The sequence below is a fragment of the Formica exsecta genome, unplaced genomic scaffold (assembly GCF_003651465.1).
Source record: "Formica exsecta isolate Colony F162 unplaced genomic scaffold, ASM365146v1 scaffold512, whole genome shotgun sequence".
Lineage (NCBI taxonomy): Eukaryota > Metazoa > Arthropoda > Insecta > Hymenoptera > Formicidae > Formica > Formica exsecta.
This window is the reverse complement of record NW_021852364.1, coordinates 142,880-167,137: the sequence shown is the minus strand read 5'-3', so window position 1 is coordinate 167,137 and position 24,258 is coordinate 142,880. Positions and strand designations below refer to the sequence as shown.

The window sequence follows — 24,258 nt, the reverse complement described above, 5'->3', positions numbered from 1 at the left end:
ATAAAAACGGAAATAAATATCACTAATATATTTAAATAATTATATTATTATATATTGTCTTGCTGTATTATTAATTCTACAAATATTTCTGATGACAAATATTTATGGAACGTTAACAGAAACGAAATAACAGATTTACATGCATAGGATGTCATCAGCAGTGGATTTGTCGACCGCCGTTTTCTTAATTTTCTTTTGGCCGTTAAATTTCTTCGCTTTCAGAACCGCCAACAGATTTTACGAGGTGGCTATGATCTGTAAAGTAGCCCTTTTGTTATAATACATATGCGAGAAAGCTAAAACCGCGCCGCAAGGGAATATATATTTAAGATCAGAATTTAAAGTGCATCCACGGATCTCGCTTTTGCTATTAAATTCTAAATTATTGATCCTTCCCGAAGGCGATAGCTTTCTCAAAAATATCTGGAATCTTGTAAGGCGTGTCTGATGTTTCGACACTAGTGTCTTGTATTCGACACTAGATATCCTAAATACGTTTAGTATTACAGATCTGTATAAATCGCGTTATACTTAAACGCTGATTAGCAGGAAAATTAAGGACGAGTTCAAAGAAATTAGGAGAAAATTTACAAAACATAGAGATAGAATCGTACGATATCGCCTAAATTTATTTGTTACGGAAAAAATATTTAATTCAATATTAAAATTTGATATATTAATTTATTAACGTAGAAATTATAACAAATGCATAGAAAAAATATACGATTACTTATTTTAGATAAAATAGATATATAATTTTTTAAGAACTTATTAAACCACTTCGCAATTTAAAATCGCTCACGTTTCTACTTTCAGGAATTATTTCTTACACGGAGTACTTGTTTCTTCTGTCTATCCTGACGAGTGAGTTTTTTGCTGACAAACATATTTATATGAGTCAAATTATGATTTAAATGCATAAAACGCTTAAATGAAACGCAACGCTTTTGGGTATAACAAACCACATATTATAAAAGAAAAATCGAATAATAAGATGTCGTATTTTCTCGTTTTGTTCACGTGAAAATAGTTATCCGCTTACTCAAAAAACTAATCCGCAGAACGTTCGATTTGCTCGGTACCTTGATACAAATAATTATACAACACTTTTAGTAGAACCCATTAAATGCTAACAATATGTATATATGCTTTTTACATATAAATGCGTTTCTTTATAAAAGTTTTTAGAATTCGTGCAAAGTATACGGGATGTCTTCCTATTTTCTTTTTTTTCACGAATTTTTTTAATTAATATGGAATTAGTTTGCTTTTAGCGAAAATGTAATTGGATATGCGATATTCTTTTTTTAACTTTTTAAAATTTTATATATTTATGTGGCTATATATAATGTTTAAAATAAAATTTTATCAAAATGAATTTTATTTGGAATTAAATGAAAAATATTGCATTATTAGTTGCATATAGATTAAAAACTGAATTCTTAGATTTTTGCTCAATTTTATAATCCAAAAAATGTTGGTGCATGGATATTTTGTTTTGAAAATTATTCCAAAAATTTGTAAATAAAATAAAGATGCCATACAGATTATCTCGAATATTTTATATCGAAACTTGCACATAAATTTGTATTTTTTTTTTGTTCACAGAAGAAAATTTTAAGTCGTATTTTATGTAAATATCACGCGCTACAAAATTGCTTTATTAATATTGAACATCTCAATATATTGCTATAAGTTTACCGCGATAATCGATCTCGTTGTAGAGCCGAAAACTGGTTTCCAAATCGCCTTCAACATGTTCGACACCGATGGAAATGAAAGAGTCGATAAAACTGAGTTTCTCGTGGTAAGATAGTCGTATCACATACATGCATGTTTTTAGTGATTGCTATTGTAGAAACACTATAGAGTTGTTAGTGAAAATGTGTTTTTTTTCTTTTTTTTTTTTCTTATTCCACTTCGCAAAATAAAGCTTGAAATTGCTACAGTTTGCACAATTTTGGTAACAGTTTAATGAAGAAAAATTTCTTTTGGAAATTATTAAATTATTATTTTGTATAAGATTTATATATTTTCGATAAATAAGAAGATAAAATTGTTTAACCATAACAATGCATATTATATCCTGATAAATATTCTGAATGAATATTTTGTGATGAATATTATTTATTTAATATTCTAATGTGCTATTTATTTATGTTCAAAGTTTTATTTAAAAATCTAAATTTCGGATAATAAACTTGTAAATAAATACGCGACTGTAGCGTATTCAAGAGTTGTAATGTTAGAGGAGAGGAAGATTTCTATCTTCAAATGCTCGGAAATTTTCTTTCTCAAAAATACAAACGTAAATTTTGGATAAATGAATATATAACTGAATAAAGGCTTATTTCCAGTTTGGACTAACCAGAAGGAACACTTATGATCTACTAACAAGGAACGACTTCAACCACTAGCAACTTTATACTAATTATCAATTTATATAAAATAGTTTTTATCATTCTCACAGATTCGTCGTTTACTCGGTGGCAGCTTGAAGGAACGAAAACTCGACGAGCTGACGAAACGTGCAGTGAGTTTTAATCAATGTTTCTTCAATCAGGACGGTGTCAAAAGTTAATTGGTTGACCGATTATTAGAAAATCGATATAACAGAAAAATCATTAAGACTTTTAATTATAAAATTATTTAACGATTATAAATTGCTATTTCATTTACCATGTGATTTATTCCGCGCAAAAATGTTTTAAATTTATAAAAATAAAATTATGTGTATTTTATAATTGCAATACAAATATTGATTGATTTTTTCAGAATATATGTATCGATTTTAAAATAATCGTTTTTCAGCATTTATTAATAAAATTTTTGCGATCTATTATATTCCAGATAAATTTTTAGAAAAAATGTCGTACTGCACTAAAAATAACAATGTTTATAAACGTACAATATTGTTTATTATTAATTTTTATTATTGTTTACTATTACTAATTTTTTATAATTTATTTTATTTTATTGTACAAACATTCTTGATATAATTCTGATTAATTATTTTTCTTATTAATATTTTTATTTTATTACATATTTTATTACATTTTATTTTATAATTAGCATTATTTTTTTTAAACTAATGCTTTTTTATTTATTTGAAAAATTAGTTACGTGCCATTGCTCCCGACGAAGAGAATCCATGCAAGGCAAAGCTTCGCGAAATTGTCCCGACTAAATTAAACGAAATTATCTCAAATTCTTATGTAAGTCAACAAACGGCAAGCTGTAAATGAATATCTGTTATGTATTTAAAAAATTAATGTATATAATAATTAATATTTAATTGTGGGCATTTTTTTGTGCAATGATCTTTTATTATTTTGTATATTACATTTTTTTAAGATTTTTAAAATATTTTATATTTTTATTCTTTCTCTTTAACAATTGAAAGATTTTATAATGTTTATATAAACAGGATTGCAATGGAAAGAAAAATGACATGTTTTACAATTAATAATAATATTGAACGAATTGCATTTGGATTGTTAATTTCTTTAATAATCGATTATATTATTACTAACATAATTATTATAATATAGAATATAAGTGATATATTTCTAGGAATATATACACAAATAATAACCCTCTTTGTGCACATTGATTGAATGTAATCAAATGTCACTGTCAATATGATCACGATCTGTCTCAAATCTTGTCGATATTTGCATTGAATATGTTAATATGCAACTTACCAGCCTATATGTATCCTAACATACTAATAATCGCTGTGCTAACACTATTTGCCACATATTTCAGATGCACTAACTCTGGATGCTGAATCATTGCTGTCTCACATTTTGCCTTTGTATCCTATTATGATAGTATATATGTTCATTAATAAAAAATGTATTTAAATAACATCGCGTCTTCTTTCGCGATAGCACAATCTCATATCTTTATCTTCAATACAGATGGAAAAGATATTTAGTCACGCGTGGAGGGGTCGTCATGGATGCGAAACCAAAGAGGAATTGGAACAATTACAGGAACGTCAGAAAACACCGGAAGAGATTCAAGGCCAATTTATTGACGACGATCAGGTATCATCATCGTGATATTATTTATCTTTATACGTGATAAAGATAAAATGACATAAAATAAATAAAAGGGAGAGAAAAAAAAATTAATAACAGAATTCATTAATCGAGACTGGAAAATGTGATCAACTTAAAATAGTTTCCTTATAAATATGTTGATTAAATTTCTTTTAATTTTGTTTAAATATTTTATAATAATTCACTCTTTTTAATTATTAAAAAAGATAGTATATTCAATCTAAATTATAGAATCATATTTTACAATTTTTTATTTGAGTATATTGCAAATTAAAGAATTGTTACATTTTAAAGAATATTTTAATTCAATAAATTTATCAGAAACAGTAATCTTTATATTTAAATTTTAGTAAAAGTTTCTTCATGAACACATGAAAATCAGTATTTATGTTATGTAATATAGGGTTTACAGCGACGTCATGCTGTGGATACTACATTGATGATACATTTCTTTGGCAAAGATGGTACAAATGAATTGAGATATGAAGATTTCAAACGCTTCATGGAGAACTTGCAGCATGAAATATTAGAACTGGAATTTCATGAATTTAGCAAGGGACACAACACGATTAACGAATTGGATTTTGCTAAAATTTTATTACGATATACATACCTCGAACCTGACGAGTAAATTGAATAATTGTAAAAACTTTAAACGTTTACTTTAAAAATTTATTTTAAAGATGTAAAGAGAATATTTTTATTATATACAAATACCTTGTATACGTTATACATTTTTTTTTAATCGAGCTAAGCGCTATTCAAAATATTTTTTCCATTTAAATATTTTGGCTGTTACTGTATTTTTTAATTAAGAGTTAAAAATTGTATAAAATAAATCAAATAATTAAATGCACAGGTACGATAAATACTTGGATAAAATGTTGGATCGAGCGGACTTGCATATTGGTATCACATTCGAGGAATTCCGCCGCTTTTATCAGTTTTTGAACAATCTAGACGATTTTTCTATAGCGATGCGAATGTACACGTTAGCCGATCATCCTATATCCAAAGGTAAGAAGTTAATTGAAATATCAAAACCGATTACAAGAAATTGGAAATACTTATTGCGAAATATAATACATTGGAAATACTTATTTGTATTAAATTAAACACAGATTAATATTTATTAAATGTAAATATTTTGAAGCATTTCTTAAACATAATCTTGCTTATTAGATGAATTTCAACGAGCCGTAAAAATTTGTACGGGGACGATGCTTTCAACTCATATAATCGATACAGTTTTCGCGCTGTTTGATGTGGACGGAGATGGCCAACTCTCCTACAAAGAGTTTATAGCAATTATGAAAGATCGATTGCAAAGAGGCTTTAAGGTAAGGAACTGCGGATTTATACGGATAGTTTTAAAGCTTATAATGTCCTACAGAAATATATGTAATAACTTTTAAAATCAAATGCTTGCTGTACGAGAACAAAACTGTACGAATGGTTGCCGTTTCTCAGGCACCAGATATATATTTTCGGACAATTTAGGAAATATAATTACTAATACGAAATAACTCGATTTGTTATAGTCTCAACAACGTAACGAGGGTTGGGAGGCATTTAAATATTGCGTGAAACAAGAGATGAAAGCGCCCTAAAGGAAAATCAGAGGTGCAACATAAAGAAATATGACGATAAAAACAACGATGTTATATAAACCCCATATGTGTATAATAATTGATTATTACCGGATTGTCTTATAGTTGCCTACCTTCATACTGATATTTATTTTAATAATAAGAGAGATCTTTTATGCATATTTGAATCTATAATAATATTAATGTTAATTATTTGTATGAGCAATTATTATTAAGTGATAGAAAACTGAAAGTATTTTTTTGCATTCTTATTAATAATAAGTATCAAAAGTTATTATCTTGCTGATAATAAAAATCAGCAAGAAGATATTAGAGATAGAAATTAGCTTTTTGCGATGCCTTTAATGTTAAATATTTTATTCTTGTTACATCTTCTTAAATTATTGTATAATCTCGTGATAAAAAATGTCTCTCTAGAATTATTTGCCTCGCACAAAAGATTTTCAGCGATCAGCGAAGTCGTTCTCTATGTTTACGGATTACTTAGAATTCGTGCAATATTTGTACCTATATATTTTATATATATATATTTTATAACAAATCCGAAACCATTGTTTTTCTTGGTACAAAATCAGAAATCATTGTTTACTGTTTCCTATAAGATTGATCATCAAATATCTCAATAATTATGTTTAAAGTTAGTATATAAATCAGATTATAAGGTAAATTTTTTTGTAATTCTCTTGTACTTTAATTCGTAACAATTCTAAATTTTTAATATTAAATTATCGTAGCTACTATTTCTTTAAATATTAGAACAGTCATTTTTGTGTAGTTTGAATTTCAGTAATATAAATGAAGTGCACGATTTCTGGGATATGTATTCTGTGCAAATCCATTGCCAAAAGTTAAAACATTTAAGCACTACATAAATCATGCGCATATTATAAATTCTGTTATTAAAGTGAAAATAATAAAGAACCAGTTACTGAAAAACTAGTGTAGTTAGCCTTGAATAACCACTTAAATGTTTTAGCAAGAATATCGTTAAAGACAGATCTATTATTTGTCTTTTGATAGAAATCTTCATCAAATTCCATGGTTTTCAATTTCATCGGAATATTATAAGCCAAGTTAAATATACTCGGGGTTGCAAAGACAATTACATCGTAAAGATAAAATTAGTTGACATCGCATCGTGCCCTTGCTCTCGAGTCATAAAATACAGTACATCCCACACACAATCCGACTTTATGTTTGTACTGTCGACTGCTTGTAATTATGCGTTATCAGTCATCGCACCGATTGTGCCGGTATGCTTTTGTGAGATATACTCTCAAGCCGACGAAAAAAGGCGTGCCACTCCGTAGATTTCGGATGCGGTATCAGAACACTTCGTTACGCACGGAGATTCTGTACAAAGCCCGCTAGTTTCAGAACGACGAATTGTGTAATTACTATCTAAGAATTCAGCTTCCCAACTATTTCAAATTATCGCGAGACATACAATTGCACAAGATTCACTGTCGCATGTCAACTGAATGACTATCCATAAAGGTTAATAAATTATTTAATTATTAAATGGTTAATAAATCTCTTAATTATTATTAACTGCCATTAATAATTTAACATAGTGTTTTTTAACAGTATTGTTCACATATTGGAAGATTCATAAAATTGAAATAGTATTGCAATTAATGCATTATTTATCGCATCGTAACAAAACTTTTCTCATTATTAGATATTATCCTTCTTTTATAATATATGAAGGATTTAAAGATTTGTTAAGTTGTAAAATACTTGCAAAACGTAATCTTTTGTACAATTTTGTATTTTAATTCTCTGTAATTATCTATAGGTACTTAGACCGCGGATTGTCGAATAATGTTGATGTACTGTAATCAATAATTTGTTCTTTGACAAAACGATTGAAAATAACAGTACGAAGGAACAGAGCGGAAATGATTGATGAATAAACAGCAGAGAACAACGCCCATCGGAACTGTCAGAACCGAAGTACCCGTCCGTGTACATTGCCACCGCAATTTCGCAGTTTAGTCGTGAAAAGGAAGCGGATCGTGCCGCACTCTCGGCAGTTCTCGTTCGCATTGTATCGCAGTGTTCGTCGACATCGCGACATCAATCAACCTGCCGGAATTTTATATTGGGGATATTGATCGATTATTGTGTACAGCATGGGTGTGTGCAAAATAGCCAGATGGTTCAAGTAAGTCGTTATTATTTATTATATAAGCTGAAAATGCAAAAGGAAAGTGTATCGATAAACTGTTGGAGGAAGAAGTATACTCGTACTTTTTAATCTTTCAATTTAATTACTCAAATTTATTCCTAATTTATTTATTTTTAACGCCGGTATTTCTAGTCATTAATTAGTTGAGTTAATTATTTTCTCAAATTACATCTCCGTTCCATCAGTATTTATATAGCTGAAGTTCTGTTGTAGTGGAGGATAAAAATATATTTTGTGTGATGATCCTATCTCATCTAAATATGATTATATCTCAAGATATGTAATATTGAGATGTCTAAATGTGTGTGATATTTAGCAGGACGATGCAGGCTTGCTGTGTGTTAAGATTTTTTTAGGAGTCACGAAGAGAACAGACAAAATTTTTTAAATTTTGGTATTTTTAATAATATATGTGTGTATGTCAGCTGTTTTTATCTATTTATTATATTTTTAATAGTAAACTAATATACCATTGTATCGTTAATACCTTTTATTATATTACTATTCCTAATATTTTATTCTCACACATTTAACAGTTTGGATAATCTCCTGACTTAAGAAAACGGAAAGTGTTTATATCATTCGGTATATATGAGGTGAAGGTCGCAGACATTTGTATCAAACAAATAAAGATAAAAGAGCTTCAAAAAATTACTCCGTGCATTAAATATAACGAATATTAGATACATATAGTAATTTCAATATATTGGCGCTCAGCAGAGAAATATTTATTTAATACAACATTTACAGCGCATATTATGCATATATATTTCTATTATATTAAAACACAGAAGTCCAAGTGAGATATATTTTGATTAGCAAAATGTAATTATTTTTAAAATATTTTTTATACATATATAAGTGATTATATTATTGTTATTTAGAAAGCAGTTATACTTTCATATGTGTAACAAATATCAAAATTTTTTTGAACATTTTCTTGTATGATAAGAACGCAAGGCAAACGTATTCTTTGAACGAACCATAATCAGATAAGCAACAATATTTTTTTGGCAATGAAGCAGTCTGATAATTACCGCTTCAATAAGATAATAATTACGCTTATGTTCATCAGAATATCTTTTTTTCTTTTTATAACGAATTTTTGTTTGTTTACATACATTTTTAATTTCTTTCACGCGTAGAAACGAGTTCGATAAATACCGTTTAAGAAATGCAGTAGCAAAATTCATTACCAGTTGCATCGGACGTTAGGGAAATATATCACGATAGACATCTTAATTGCGGGTTTATATAAAGATAATTAACCGATATCAGTTTATTCTTGATCGATACATGCATAAATGCGAGCGCGCAGTTACACCTATATAAGAAAGAAAAAGAAAGAGATTTATATATACCTCTGATTCAATTTGAATAACATAAGCGGAAGAGCATGCAGCTACGAGAGAGACTCCGCGATTTGCTTCCGAGTTTCTCCGCGGAGGAGATCTACTTTCCATTCCGTGAAAATGTTCCGAAAAGTTCGAGCGTATCGAAGACACGAGCTAATTACGGCCGAAAGAATAGCGGTCGGGTGCCCCCTCAGGAGTTTAGGCACCGGGGGGCATCATACCGTTAAACTAGATGTTTCAACCTGGCCTGTGTATTCGCGGTCTGTAATGACTGCCATTATCTCCTCCTTAAGCCGAGCCGCGCGAGATTGTGCATTTACCGTACTTAGTCCGTGCCGTTATAAAATTGCATTTAACAATTGCTATAAAATTGGTATTTAAAAACCAGTAACTTACACCAACGGTTGAGGTGATGAATGAACGACCATTGTCCTATTGGGCAATGATGACAAAAGGAGCTATTGAAATTCACGAACGTCGAGATTACAAAAAAAATTCTCTCTTACCAAAATTTACCGGTGTCATATACACAAACTGTCTTTCTAGAACCACAGCTGACCTTAATTTTAACAATAGATCATTTATGCTTCCTTGATATATAACATATAGATTATACTTTAAATAAAGAGTCAAAACTGTGAAAAATTATACACATATATGTAAGTTATTTAATCGTATATTTCAAAATTAATTAATACGCGACAATTCTCAACCAATTTATGCCGTCAAGACTATTATATTTTAGTTGAAGAATGTCGTTTTTGTTCAATAATTAATATCAGCCGTAACAAGTATCTTTACGCAGACGTAAGCCAGGTCAGTACTTGACTTAGCGAACACGTAATCGACTTACGGGTTTATATATTTATTATATACTATTTTTTATTATTATATTATAATAAATTTCATGTTTTATAATATGATAATTAAATATATCAAAATAATAAAATTAGAATCATTATATACTAATTTATATACTAATTGTATATACATATATTTATGCTCTCTTTCTCACAATCAGTTGCAGTATATAAGAATAGATGCCTAATACAAATCGCATAATCAGCTGTTTGACATGTAAATGAATTGAAAAATCGGGCGCGCGCATTTCGCTAATTAATATTATTCTTATAAAAAGTATTTCTTTTATGTCTCCTGTTTCCTTTTTTAATTAACACCTTTTAATTCTTGAATGTATCCCAGATGTATTCACTTAAGCTCACTTTCTGTATTTTTCAGAGCATACACATTTGCTATCATTATTTTTTATCATTTTGCTTACTGAAATACGCAAATAATACAATCATATTATTCTCGTTTAAAATGTGATTTAAATGTTTGATAACCACAAAAATCATGAAATTTATCTTACGTGACGTATAAAAGTATTCACTAAAGAATTATGATTTTATTGATGAACATGCTAATATTATCAGACAGACATGTGTATTTTAATTAGGCGAACATTAATCTGGAAATGGAGTATTTTTAATGACCTCGATTAACGATGGATGTGCAATAAACAGTATCTCCGAATACACAATCTTTTTTCATTAGAAAAAAATTTTGAAAACTGGCATTTATTATCAACCAAAATATTTTTTTTGATTGTATAACATTTTATATGATATTATATAATTTAAATTTATTATTTATTTGAAAGATGTCAAATCAATTCTTTTTTATTATGAAAAAAATTTGATAATTATTTTAAATAGAGTTTTGTGACGAAATAAAAAGATCTGAGGATAAATAAGATTCTTAAAGAGTATTGACATTTCATCACTTTCTTCTATCTTATATTCTAAACAATAATACTACACATCCATTCCCATTATGTCAAATGCCAAGTATAAATATTGTCGTATATATATGATAAAAATGATTTACAACAGGATAGATTTGTTGATTTTCGTGTCCTTTCCAAGGTTGAGATCGAGGACCTTAAGATTGACAAATCTAATTTAAAAAGTCAGTCCGATATCACAGCTGTCACGATACATGACGTTGCTTCGCGAATAGTACGCTATGAAGAAATTATTTTCGTTCAAATGGGCCAGAAAGTAAGTGAAACCAAATCTCGAATTAGTCAAAATTTGTTACTAAAATTTACATAACAATATAGGTGTATTTTTAATGAAAGAGAAACTAAAAATATCAATTGGTTTGGTTATAAATAAAATCCGTGAGAAATCAATTATAAAAAGTAAATATATAAAAGCAATCTGAGATTTCGAAAATATATGAAAAAAAAATCGACGGAGTTAAAAATATATAATACTTTATTACTCATGATAAGAAAGATTGTGTACTCGAAGACGCGATTCAGAGACTGCTAGATATTCAGAATAAATCTCAGATTTGTTATTCTTTTTCAGAACAGCTGCGCGATCGGACAGGGGCGTACAATCCACGTCTCAAGGCAGCAAGTAAGTGCATACTCGCTGACAATTATCGATATAATAATTAGAATATTATAAAATGTTTTACACGCAACGATAATTAATCGGTTTCTAACCAGCGATGAGATGTGCTTTATTGCTTTGGGATTTTCAATGACTTCTATCTTCTTAAATCATTAAGAGAAGTTAAAATTAAAAAGACTTTTGTGTGGTCTTGTTATACTTTTAGCGACTATCTCTTTTCATAATCATTCAAATCATTAAGGGAAGTCAAGATGAAAAAGACTTTTATACGCTCTCGTATCTTTTTTATACTAAATAATAAATACTTTTATACTAAATAATAAATAATAACGTATATTACAACAGCATTTTGTTTTTCAAATGTGTTACAATTCGCACAAATTCATCATTAAATTTTAATGATCTCGTATTTAATGAACATAATTAAAAATGCTATATATGTGTAATCTAATTTTTTTTTTTTTTTCATCATATCAAACAATACATAAAATTAAGAATTAAATATATAAACAAAACACTGCAATTATATTATAAGTGATAAGTTAAAATCGCTGATTAAGTTTAATCGGAGTTTAATCGAAGTAGCTATCTTTGATATCACCTCGAACATTTTCTAAATTTCCGCGCTTTTTTTGCGCTAGCAGCGCCACAAATCGGGAAAATTCGAAGACTCGACTAGGTTCGAATTTGAATGACCAATCGCGCCCTTGAAATAGAGCGGTCTCTATATGATAATAGGTCAAATACTCTACGCATATATTTTTAATGTTTACTTCAGTAAGTAGGTTAGAATGTGTGTGCAAGTAGTTTAGCAAAGTAAAAAGATAAGGTGCATACGCATAAATGTATTAATGCCGATATCTAAATTAATTATATGTCTTTTCGTGCAGTACATTTTCGCAAGATTTAATATTTTATGTGAAAAGTAATATCATTTCTATATAGTTACATTCACTTTATTAACGTTACTTCACATTGAACAGCATTTATGTATTAATACGCACAAAAGTCTTCGAGAGAAAGACGCTAAATATTAAATCGCTTATTAAATTTGAAATCTTTAATCGTTATTCAATATTAAATATTAAATCGCTTTTTTGTAAACATGGAAAATTTCGCCACAGTTACGGCTGTTCCAAATCCTCGAAATCTCAGGTATGGCTTTACTACATAAATTATACAAAACGTACATACCAGCGGCTAAAAATAATTCTTATTATAGTAGTTAAAAGGCGAAACATATCCGCTTAAGAAAAAAAAAAATTTTATTGCGAGAATATATAATGCGTAAATATTATTTTTGATTTTCTTACATTGATTTGATTGACTGTATTTTAATTAATTTTAATCATTTTTAATTAATTCGATCTTGTAATTCTTGAATGTGCTAAAAATATAATATCTAGTTCTCATTATATAAATTCTTTAATTCGTTAATTTTTATATATATTTATTATTTTATAATTCTTTTTATATTTATATAGTTTTGATGATTTCCTTCATTTTTTTTTCTTTTTTAATTAATTTTAGATTGTAAAAAATTCACTTTTCCGCGCATCAATGATCAAAGTCTGGCCATAAAAATTGTACTTTTTACCTTTTGTATTTTTTATTAGTGTCATAATTATATGTAAAAAAATCAAATTTTTATATTTCGGGAAGATAACTCCAGAGAGTGTTACACAAATATTCACCAAATATCTTATATGTATTTACGACGTAACGCTCGATGTATCTGAAAATTACAAAGTCTGTTATGCGTTTGCATAATCAACGTGACGCGATACACTGGTGCTACTATGGTCATTTCTACGAGCATTTTATTTTCAGTTGTGCGAATAATCGTGTCCAGTGTGCTTCTTTGTTTCTCTTCTGTGAGCTGTTGTTTCGTTTTTGTCTTGTCACGAAAAAATAATATAAAATATATTAATTATGAACAATGCATTCAGCATTGACTCGGTAATTTTTGATAAATCTGTTTATACTACAGAAGTACAAAAACTACTATCTTCGCGAACATCTCTCATATGACAATATATATATATTTAACGTCATGTTATAGTGTATATTAACAATAATACAGAGATTAATGTAATATAATTTTGATGAAAATCTTTACTTTTGAATTATTATTATAGTGCATATTTAATTATTTAACAATTAAATAAAAAAGTATTAGCAAAAGGCTCAAATGATAAAGATTATTTAATTATATTTATGTGAATTAAAATTGACATTATAAAATTATATTATTACTTTTATCATTGTTTTTATGTGTATCACCAGGTAATGTTAAATATATGTGACAATAGTAATTTGTAAACTTAACTTAAAACACATCTACATGATTTAATCGTAGTTAAAAAAAGAACGGAAAATGGAATTTGATTAATATATATCATGCTTAAAATACATAGTAACGTTTATTATTAATAGTATCGTTTATTTATTTATTTTTGAAGAGTTTTGTTCCAATTTGGAGACGTTTTACGTGCACGTCTTCAATCATCCATTAAACAAACTGTGGGGAATTTTATAGGAATAATGCTAATACAAGATTATTTTAAAAAATTATTTCTGAGAAAAAGTAAATTTTTTTATTGTGGCAAATTGTCGTTTAATACTATGCAGCTTAAATTGTATCTATGATAACATTCAAACATTTTGATAATTGTAAGACGTTTCTTTACAGTGAATATTACCGAAACCTATTACAACAATTTAGTAGCTGTCACACACCGAACGGGGACATCAGCGACCCGGGCTGGGTCATTTATCGTCCTAAAGAGCAGTACGCCGAACAATCATCTAAAAAAAGCAATGGAAAATCGCGGGAACAAGCGCAGCTTATACCAGGTGTGCCGTATATACGGGCTTCCGAAATATTCGAAATCGGAAGTGTGGTGGGCACTGAGAGCCAATTTCTCGAGCTAGTATCTGCAGAATGGCACAATATGAAGGTGACACTGAAGAGAAATATCTTTCCATCATGCCACGATGCAATAAAGAGAGAAGTAGAAGTTCTTAGGTAAGAAACACCCTATCTGTGTATTAATTATATAGTGTATGAAAAATATATAATATAATCATCAGTTTTCAGCACAATAAACTTGAATTTTACAAGTAATTTGATGGATTGTCAAACTACACGTTTATTTTTTTAATTTTAGAAATCATATTTTGCGAAAAAAAAGATAATTCTTCTCGTAATTCTTAAATGTTTGTTTCCGCGATATTATAAAGGCAATATTTATGTAGTTTACGTTTTGTACAGAATTTATTAATTATATGATTAATATAGTATTTATTTTAACATATAAAACAACATAATCTTTGTATAACATAATTTTTGTATAACATAATCGCAATTTTATAATCATCAGGGAAATTCGCCATCCTAACATATTGTTATTGATGGGCACAACACACACAAATGCGCACAATCTTGTTTCCATCTTCGAATCTGTCGATTGCACATTACATAGTTATATACATGAGCGAGGCGAACGAATGAATACACAAGGAATCATGCAAATCGGCATGAAATTGGCGGATATATTAAAATATTGCCATATGCGCGGATATATCCACACAGCGGTCAGTTCGCGTTGCGTTTACTTTACATCCAACAACAATGTCAAACTTGGTGGATGGGAAATGGCTGTAGAAATGGGAATCGTACGTAGAATAAGCTCTCTCTAACATATATAGTGTTTAACAGACTTAATATATATAATCTAAATGATTTTTTACTATTCTTTATAACATGTGCAAAACAATAAATACGTATATTTCTGATTCACATCTGTTAGTCTCGACAATCGTATTTTTACGAATTTGTTAAAGGTGACCGATTTAAAAATGTTACAAAGAAAACGAACGTAGACTATAAAAAACGGATCACGTCACATCCGTGATTCTATGACACACCCACGGAAACGACCGGCATTGTTTTCGACAAAATGTTCGTTTCTGAATAAATTCGCTGTACCGTATCGATGTTAATCGCATGCGCAGTCTAGAATGCGCAACTCGCTTAAATCATAATCGCAATTAAATATGATAGATTATTTTCTATGATATAATGATTGTAGGATGTCGTGTTATAGAATCATGTTGATATCTTATCGTGAAAAAAATAGAAGTTGAAAGGAAAAAATGTTATAATTCGCACAACTGATTATATATATATATATATAGCCATCAACCAAGTAGAATGCCAAGTTGAAGAAGAAGGGGTAGCGCACCTCGCCGCGAGCGATGCAGGCAAAATGTCGGCGGGATGCGATGGCACACGTATCTGCATGCATGCATATACGCTCGTGCACTTACACACACATATATATATATATATATATATATATATATATATGTGTGTGTGTGTGTGTACTAACTCTGAATAATCTAAAAATTTTACAATTTTATATTCTTTCTTGCAATTTTATATCGCAGTTCTTTTCTTAAATTTTTTCTTTTTAAAATAAAGTATATGACATATATAATTTGATATTAAACAAATTTTTAGCACTGTCATTTCTTACAATAGAACAACTATTATTTCCTTTGCAGCCTTATCAATTTCGCGAATACGAAAAATATTTGCGATTAGAGAATTTGAAATGGGAACCACCGGGAACTTGTTATGGAGAATATCATAATAAAAAGATCGATGTTTACAGCTTGATGTTGTTAATTTGGGAAATGTGCACAGGTAAATATATATTATTATTATTATTTTCTGTTTAAAAAATACGATCTTCAGGTTTTTAGAATAAACTATTAAAATTGCAATCATCATGTATTACAAAGAAACAAGAAAATGGTTTGATAGTAATCCAGTAATAATTATTCTTTATATAATTTTGGCTGTTCCATAGGATGTGTACCACGAAGCGGGTATAATCGTCCAAATGTAGAACGACATTACATGATACGCAAACGCGATGTTATTGTAAGCTTGCAGAATGTCCCACCGATTCTCCATGATTTATTAGAAACTGGATTGCACCCAGATGAGACGAAAATGACATTAGACATGGAAAAAATAGGAAGGAGACTTCATCGGCTGCTGGTAAATTTACACAGCATATACAACATAATCTTTTAAAATTCGCGCAATTCTTATCTACTTATGGATTCTTTGAGTAATAATCTGTCAAGATGCGTTTGTTATTATTCACGATTGTTTTAATATTTTCAGATGATACATGAAGAAGAAGAGAAGAATAGCACATGTAAATGCGCAGACAACAGTAATGATCTTTTGTATAATGATAATAATGCATTATATAAAAAGACTTTTGATGTGTCATCTGTACAAAATAAAGCGTTGATCAGAAATCAATTTGCCAAATCATCGCATTGCCCCATGATAGAGAAAAAATCCTCCTCCAATCAATTTCTCAAGTTTAAGAAAAAACAATATGATGACGATTTAGATTCCGAAAATAATGTCGAAAAGACAGACGCATCTGTGATCGATGATAGTATCGTGAGTTCTATGATTAAAGTAAGAAATACTACTCCTTGCATTCGTTGCGCAGAGATTACAGATATGATGTACAACATGGATGAGATATATGATGCACGAGCTAATATAAAACGATTGAAGGAACTACTAGCCAGTAAAAGAGAAGATTTCTTTTTTGGAAACGATTCAATGTTATCTTCTTCAATCACAAGTAAATGATCAATATATAAACATGATATATAGCAAACTTTCATATTTATATTTCTATAATATAGTATATCTTTATATCATAAATTTCAAATTTAACTTAAAATTTTTTTACATTACATTTTTTCATATTACATTCTATAAACATATGATCAAAATGTATAGAGATAATGTGAATATCAAATATTTTATTAAAATAAGCAAGAGAAATATATCAAACATATATAACTTAAATTCTTTTGTATTTTCTTCCATATATATCAATATACAAATATTTCTCAAGTCTTAATATTACTCTTGAATTTATCATTATTTATCATATCATTTTAAAAATAAAACAAATTCGATTTATCATTCTTCTGAGTTCTGGATTTCAAAACGATCTATAGTATTTGGATTAAACTTATAATTTTGAATATGTTAGGTCCAAAAGCAACAAGCACATTAATCTCAGAAGGAAGAAGTCCCAACTGTATAACATGTAAACCAGCTAGTCATACAACTGCTATAGAACCTAAATGTAATAAGTCACCCAATGAATATAATGGGACTATTCCAAAATCGTCATATTCACATCAACGAAAGGTACTTTCTTGTCTGAAATAAAGTTTTATTCAATTTGTTAATAATATGTATGTAAATCAATATTTTTTGAAGTTTATTTCTATTTTATTTTACAATTTTATAGTATACAAATTTGGAATTAAAAATAAATGTACATTAAATAGAAACATATGCAATATAATCTTTTAGTAATTTATTCATATATTAGTATATATATCATCTCTTTATTTTCCTGTTGCATAATAGACGCCATATCCGAGCATGCCTGCGAGCATTAAGCATGCAATAATGCAACCTCGGGTTTTGCATCCTGATGCTAAAAGTTTCTACGAATCGACATTATGGAGAAAAGAAAAAGAGATTTGTTTATCACGAATGGCACGCGACAGTAAAGAGCAGACAGAAGTATGCAGATATTTATTTTGCATCATTATCTTACCATATGTTTTTTATGTTATTATTATTTCACATACGATTTTATATTTTTAGGATTTATCATCGCTACAACAATCAAGTTATAATGATACTCCTATCACTGACGATGATAAAGTACAATATTCCAAAACAGACTTGATAAATACTGATGCTACATATACTATTGAGTCTAAGGAAAAAGGTATATTTTTTGAAAGAAATATATATTTGTTTTTCCCCAAATTTTATATTATATTAAACTATATTTTATATAATGTATCTTATGTAATGCTTTACTATATGTTTTTACCATTATTAATAACATAAATTAGTAATTATTTATCCTCATTAAAGGTGATTATACCAAAGATAATAAAGAATCATCCTTAAAAGATATGAAAAATGATTATGTATCAACAAAGCTTTCACCTTTTTCAAATAAATCCATACAAGATTTGAAGGATGCCCTTGATCGTGCCACAGAAATAGTACATTCGGTAACACCACCAAAAATTTGTAATTCCAAGCTCGATTGGGCTAATACACAAGAACTCAAAACAATATTCAAAGATCGGTATGAAACAACATATGATAACAATCAAAAGATCACAGTTACCGAAAGATGGACGCCTGGCAACAGCAATTTCGTAGGAGTAAATGAAGTTAGAGACACAGAAAATAATATTGAAGCCTCCATAAGATATGAAGAAATTTTCAATCAAGCTTTCATAAATAGTGAAACATCCAGTTCCGCAACCACAAAAACGTCAAGCGAATCTCCAATATTAACGTCGAAGCAACAGTCGACCATCTTGCAAAAAACAGATCGAAATAATATAGCCTTTACAAATAAGATTATGTCAAATTTGCAACAAAGCGGAGTAGATTTTAAAACACATGAGATGGAATGTGTCAATGTAGATACTATCTCGAACAATGTTGCAATAAAAGATTCACCAAGAAGACGTTCTCTACCCGCAAAATTAAATACTTTGACAATAATGTCCATCCCAAAAAATACTCACCAAAAAGTAAGTATATGATCCTAAATTTCATATACAAGTCATTACAAAAAGAGATAAAAATTATATTTGAAATCTCTATTAGAATATATCTTATTTTTAATATTTGAAAACGAATGGCACTTCTTATGTACTAATATAAATAAGCCAACTTTATTTTTATTGCAGAATATGCCAGTCAGTCAATATTTAACCGAGGATATGTATATTGACGATGAATTCGGTAGTAGATTAAATTATAATCTAGTTCTTTTGGATGATGAGATACATTTATTAAATACTGCTTTAAGTGACAATGAAAGTCTACCTCAGACTACAGAGTTATAAATTGTACTAGACTCAACTTGTTTATTCATTCGCACATACATTTAAAAAATCGTCATTCTTTTTAAATAATTTATGTTTATTTATATGCCATTTTGATAACAGCATCAGGGCAAATTTTTGTTTTATACTGATTTGACGATATAATCTCAATGCGAAGAATTTAACACGATTTACTTATTTCTCATCATTTATTTATGTTTACAAGCGCAAGTAATATAATGTTATAAAATGTTTTTAGAGAATTGTGTAATTTAAAATAAAAGTTAAATTACTTTATATTATTAATAGATAAATGAAGATGGAAATCAAGACATATGATTTCATTTATATTCGTTTAAGTTTATATTTAAATTATTATCTAAATATTTGAAAAAATATAAAAAATGAATTATTATAAGCTTATTTTACTGAACAAGTTCTTTAAGAACATTTTATATACAATTTCAGATTATTTGTTGAATACATACATACTATATTTTATATAACATGCACAATTATCTTGTGCAATAATAATATAAGAATTGTGATTGATGTCCTTTTGCATTTATTTCATAAAAGTTACAATGTATAGATAGAAAGAATATCATTTCTCACATATAAAAGCAAATCTAAGAAAATTAAATATTTATTTAATTAATATAATTTTCCTGCACCTATTTATATATATTCAATTTTATTTATATCACATATCATATTAATCATTGCTTTAACTACATTCAATTAGCACAATTATTTGTGCTTTTCTACTCTTAGCCTCAGTTTTTGCTAATTTGTGCAAAAATATTCAACTTTTATTAGACAAGATTTTAGAATTAAACATTTTATTTTTGAAAGTAGTGTTTATTACATCTCATATCTACGAAATTATTAAATTATTTTTTTTACGAGCATAGAATTATATCTTGTAGATAAATAAATCTAAAGCGCCAGTCCGAAAACGGACACAATGCAATACATAGTTTTATTTTCCCAACGTACCGTACAGCTTCCATCAGTAGCATTATCCCAGTAACATGAGCTCGCGGTATGAAGCCCAGCTCCGTTTTTTTGCATGATTGTACAAGTTACTGCAAACATAACTTATTATTAATAATGAGTAAGATTTGGATGAAACTTATTTTAATATTTTTGAGCAAATTAACAATTAATCAAATAACACAGTTGTAACATTTTCTTTTTGGAATATTACCTTAAGATATATTCCATCGAGATTTTACTACATTATGAATTAGACGACTTCTATTTTTTTGTAAAGTTATAAAGATTAGAGTTTGCATTACATACCAATATATTTGTAAGCCTTCTGTAATTTTGTAAGATTGCCTAAACATGCCTCTACAACATTTGAAGTCCATTGATTAACTTTATTATGCTGATATGCATTGCCTCCTATTGATACCTCAATTGCTTCTTTGATAATGTTACTTACATCATCTACCACAAATTGTAACTAAAAAATAATGAAACATAAAATGTTTTACACAAAGCAATGAGTTATGTACATGGTATAGTGATATAATAAAATATACTTGAAACTTATTTAGTTAAATATAAAAAAATATTTTGGTATTTAGTATCAAACATTAAACAGTCGTAATAAAAATAAATCGTTTTAGAATCAAATCTCTAAGGAAAGATTCACCTATAAGTTTGTTAAAGTCAGTTAAGAACATTCTATATATTGTACCTTTAAGGCAAAAATCATCAATCAGACAAGTCATAATGGTTGGTTTATATAATTTCAATCTTTATATTTGATAGCTGTCAGATCAATATTTTGATCAAAATTTTCTATTCAATCAAAAGTGAAAAAATATTTTCGACTAACCTCTTCTTGTGCATCCTCCATTTCAAGCAAATTCTAAAGACAGCTTCACACAATCGGAAATAATTTCTACAACAATTTAGAAGTTATTGTTCGTTCAATCCAGAACGATTGTCAGTTTTAACAGAACTGAAAAATATAAATATGTTGGGTACATCTGGATTGTCATGAAGTTTCAATGAAACTTTCACGCACAAAAGACTTACAACGATTTCCTTAATTCTCCACGTACATAAATATTCTTCACCTCGAGTTACAAGAAAAATATTGCACTATCAAGATTTATCGTCGCATTCGTTTTATTGGAACTGTATAATATTGTGTGTGATAGTTACCCTATCTGTGAACACACATAACCAGTCAATGTCAATAATACTCTCAACTGTCACCTGTCACATTGCCGGTTGCTTGTTGCGAATATTTTTTCAATATGCAAATTTTAAGCCAGAGCTTCTCAAATTACGGCTATTTTTTAATAATAATATAAGAAAATTACCTATTTCCAAATTTATCTATTTTATCCAACACACACAGTAAAAGAGGTCATATCCAATAACAATTTATGTAAAAGATGAGAGCCCGGCAACGTTACTCTCTGCTTTCTCATAGAAAGTATGTATTTTGAGGTACTATAAAAAATCTCAAAAAGAGAATTTTATATATCTTTAATCATTTTCAAAAGATGATTTTGAAAAGGAATAATTTTTAATGTATAATTTATAATAATTTTCGTGACTAATTTATATTCTCAGAGAGATTTCTCTCTGATATACCGATTTGCAGCAAAACAGAACATTTTAGTTCGAAAATATTCTCTTATGAGAACTACTGTTCCGCAGTGACATTTCGGCTCGACGCTCGAAGACTGTTGGTAGACCTGCGCGTGACGCAACGATGACATATATATATCTAGACGACGCAGCCAATGGCGATCAGCTGACAAGCAGCGCGCACGACGGTCGCATCGCGAAGCATCATTTTGAAAAGTAACGACGTACGTACACGCTCGCGTTTCGTTCCATTTTCGCTCGCGGTCGGAAAAATACGCGCCAAGGAATGCAGTGAATGTGACAATAATGGCGGAATTCGAGGAAACGATGATGTCTTCGTTCGCGAAGACAATGGAGCTCGAGATGTGAGTAAATTTCACGGTTTCTATCCCCAATATCAACGATATACCACACGCACTCGATCCCCTTCTGCGATCCCTGTGCGTTTGTGCATCAATCCCGTACGTGTGTGTGTGTGTGTGTGTGGGAAGTCTGTATTCGTAAATATAAATAGATATGTATTTCGCCGTTGAAATGATATCTGCTTTTGTTCAAATGTACAGGAGCCCTATGTTACAGAACTCACACACAAGTAAAATGCATGTTCGATTATATTATCATTTGTTTCGTGTTTACATTGCTTAGAATAATGTTTCGTACTTTGATTTTAACGAATATACAATTGTTCTTGAGCCGTGTTATATCGTTCTATAATTTTTTTAAATTTATTTATCTTTTATTGATATAAAATTAAAATAATTTTATTCTCGAAATTGGTTTTCAATCTTCAAAACGATATATTCCGGAGGAAAAATATAAAGCAAAACCCAGACATTTATAATAAATATTCGTAAATATTTTTTATTATTTATGTTTTGAAATATTATATAAATATTTTACACATATTTTGTATTAAAAGAAGAAATCATAAAAACTTTATTCGATATATTTTTAAAATATAGACTAAATATTTTATATAATATATAAAATATTTTGATAAATATTTATAAAATATTCAAATAATTATAAATATTTTGTATATATTTTATAAATATTGTGTGCTGTCTGGGAATATATATTGAGAATGTAAATGAAACATGCAAATAACGTTATGTCACATGTAATTTCGCAACATGTATCTCACAATAAATCATGAATTCACTCGCTGTTTGCATTAACAGTGATTATCTTTTCTTAAGGTTAAAGATTATCTTATATACTGCAAATTATATCAATTTCTCGTTTGTCATATCAATCCCTCCGAACATAAGCGATAAAAGTGACAAGAAAGAGATCCCTTATTAAGTCTTAAATGCATGTAACGATGTTAAATATTTTCATAATTAAATATTTCATAAAAGAAGAACGAAGCTGAATCCTCGATCGGTATTTAATCTGTTTCGTGTGTATTTAGCTCCTCGTTTCTGTTTTTATCATTCACTGTTAGTCCGCCCTCCTTACTTTCTCCTCTTCCATATGTTTTTCCCTTTTTACCAATATATGCATGCTGCTTTCGTGGGGTCTCTTTCCCCTTTCTGCTCTTTGATCCGAGAGTACAGCGGCATTTATACATTGACTATCGCGCATGTTGATTTACACGTCCGTTGATAATGAAGAAAACGAGAAGGCCAGTGAAAATAGATACGGTTTATAATTTTGGCTGATATTTAAATATCTTTAATTTAAATATCTTTAATTAATCGTTGAACAAATAAATTAAAGTTGATTTTTTTTCAATCTAGCTTTGCATTTGATAAATACTAAAGTGTAAACTTATTTTTTAGCAGATTTGTGATTTACTGTTTTTGCAAAGAATATATAAATAGTTAATAATTTTTTTTTTTCAGAGAGAGAGAGGAAAAATAATAGAAAGAGATAGAAAGGAAAAAACTGAATATTATACAAAAATAATTATTTAGTAAAAATATTGACTATCTGCCAAGTAAATATTACTTAAATATATTTATTTATTATGGAAATATTATTTAAATTTAGATCATACATTTGGAA

At 28.6% G+C, this 24,258-nt stretch overlaps 3 protein-coding genes across 10 annotated transcripts in view; 2 read left to right on the top strand and 1 right to left on the bottom strand.

Annotated features, from left to right (window-relative positions):
- The window catches only part of LOC115241817 (calcium uptake protein 3, mitochondrial), a 36,853-nt gene extending 30,240 nt beyond the window's left edge, over window positions 1-6,613 (top strand). Inside the window, exons 4-12 of one of the 2 annotated variants that reach the window (XM_029817754.1) lie at window positions 817-864; window positions 1,725-1,807; window positions 2,471-2,533; window positions 3,120-3,215; window positions 3,924-4,052; window positions 4,471-4,694; window positions 4,927-5,084; window positions 5,250-5,407; window positions 5,609-6,613. In XM_029817754.1, coding sequence (XP_029673614.1) covers window positions 817-864; window positions 1,725-1,807; window positions 2,471-2,533; window positions 3,120-3,215; window positions 3,924-4,052; window positions 4,471-4,694; window positions 4,927-5,084; window positions 5,250-5,407; window positions 5,609-5,677 — 1,028 coding nt within the window. In that variant the 3' untranslated portion in view covers window positions 5,678-6,613. The remainder of the gene's footprint in view (window positions 1-816; window positions 865-1,724; window positions 1,808-2,470; window positions 2,534-3,119; window positions 3,216-3,923; window positions 4,053-4,470; window positions 4,695-4,926; window positions 5,085-5,249; window positions 5,408-5,608) is intronic. The other variant, XM_029817755.1, reaches the window with a different exon arrangement.
- Window positions 6,614-7,674: 1,061 nt separating this feature from the next.
- On the top strand, window positions 7,675-19,895 carry LOC115241814. Of its 5 annotated transcripts, none has more exons than XM_029817751.1 (13): window positions 7,675-7,844; window positions 11,152-11,286; window positions 11,602-11,652; window positions 14,342-14,677; window positions 15,033-15,327; window positions 16,219-16,360; window positions 16,527-16,720; window positions 16,850-17,330; window positions 17,751-17,911; window positions 18,137-18,295; window positions 18,380-18,506; window positions 18,758-19,335; window positions 19,495-19,895. In XM_029817751.1, the coding sequence occupies exons 2-13, from the start codon at window positions 11,252-11,254 to the stop codon at window positions 19,651-19,653; spliced, it is 2,718 nt and encodes a 905-aa protein (XP_029673611.1). In that variant the 5' UTR covers window positions 7,675-7,844; window positions 11,152-11,251; the 3' UTR covers window positions 19,654-19,895. The 5 variants fall into 5 exon arrangements, with proteins under 5 accessions (XP_029673611.1, XP_029673607.1, XP_029673608.1 ...); XM_029817747.1 differs by having other exon boundaries at window positions 18,659-19,335; XM_029817748.1 differs by lacking the exon at window positions 11,152-11,286 and having other exon boundaries at window positions 18,659-19,335.
- Window positions 19,896-20,177: 282 nt separating this feature from the next.
- Window positions 20,178-22,133, bottom strand: LOC115241818 (dynein light chain Tctex-type). Of its 3 annotated transcripts, none has more exons than XM_029817756.1 (5): window positions 21,975-22,133; window positions 21,685-21,818; window positions 21,482-21,607; window positions 20,938-21,103; window positions 20,178-20,720 (listed from the first exon to the last, which is right to left on the bottom strand). In XM_029817756.1, the coding sequence occupies exons 3-5, from the start codon at window positions 21,500-21,502 to the stop codon at window positions 20,572-20,574; spliced, it is 336 nt and encodes a 111-aa protein (XP_029673616.1). In that variant the 5' UTR covers window positions 21,503-21,607; window positions 21,685-21,818; window positions 21,975-22,133; the 3' UTR covers window positions 20,178-20,571. The 3 variants fall into 3 exon arrangements, with proteins under 3 accessions (XP_029673616.1, XP_029673617.1, XP_029673618.1); XM_029817757.1 differs by having other exon boundaries at window positions 21,482-21,547; XM_029817758.1 differs by lacking the exon at window positions 21,975-22,133 and having other exon boundaries at window positions 21,482-21,547; window positions 21,685-21,892.
- Between the last annotated feature and the right edge of the window lie 2,125 nt (window positions 22,134-24,258).

Bases quoted from the DNA above. Each gene is read 5' to 3' on its own strand.
- LOC115241814 (XM_029817747.1), top strand. From the start codon at position 11,252: ATGAAGAAATTATTTTCGTTCAAATGGGCCAGAAA. The intron at 11,653-14,341 runs GTAAGTGCATAC...GTTTCTTTACAG, and splicing joins TCCACGTCTCAAGGCAGCAA to TGAATATTACCGAAACCTAT. The intron at 15,328-16,218 runs GTACGTAGAATA...TTTCCTTTGCAG, and splicing joins TGGCTGTAGAAATGGGAATC to CCTTATCAATTTCGCGAATA.
- LOC115241818 (XM_029817756.1), bottom strand. From the start codon at position 21,502: ATGGAGGATGCACAAGAAGAG. The intron at 21,104-21,481 runs GTTAGTCGAAAA...ATTATTTTTTAG, and splicing joins TGGAGGATGCACAAGAAGAG to TTACAATTTGTGGTAGATGA. The intron at 20,721-20,937 runs GTATGTAATGCA...TTATGTTTGCAG, and splicing joins GAAGGCTTACAAATATATTG to TAACTTGTACAATCATGCAA.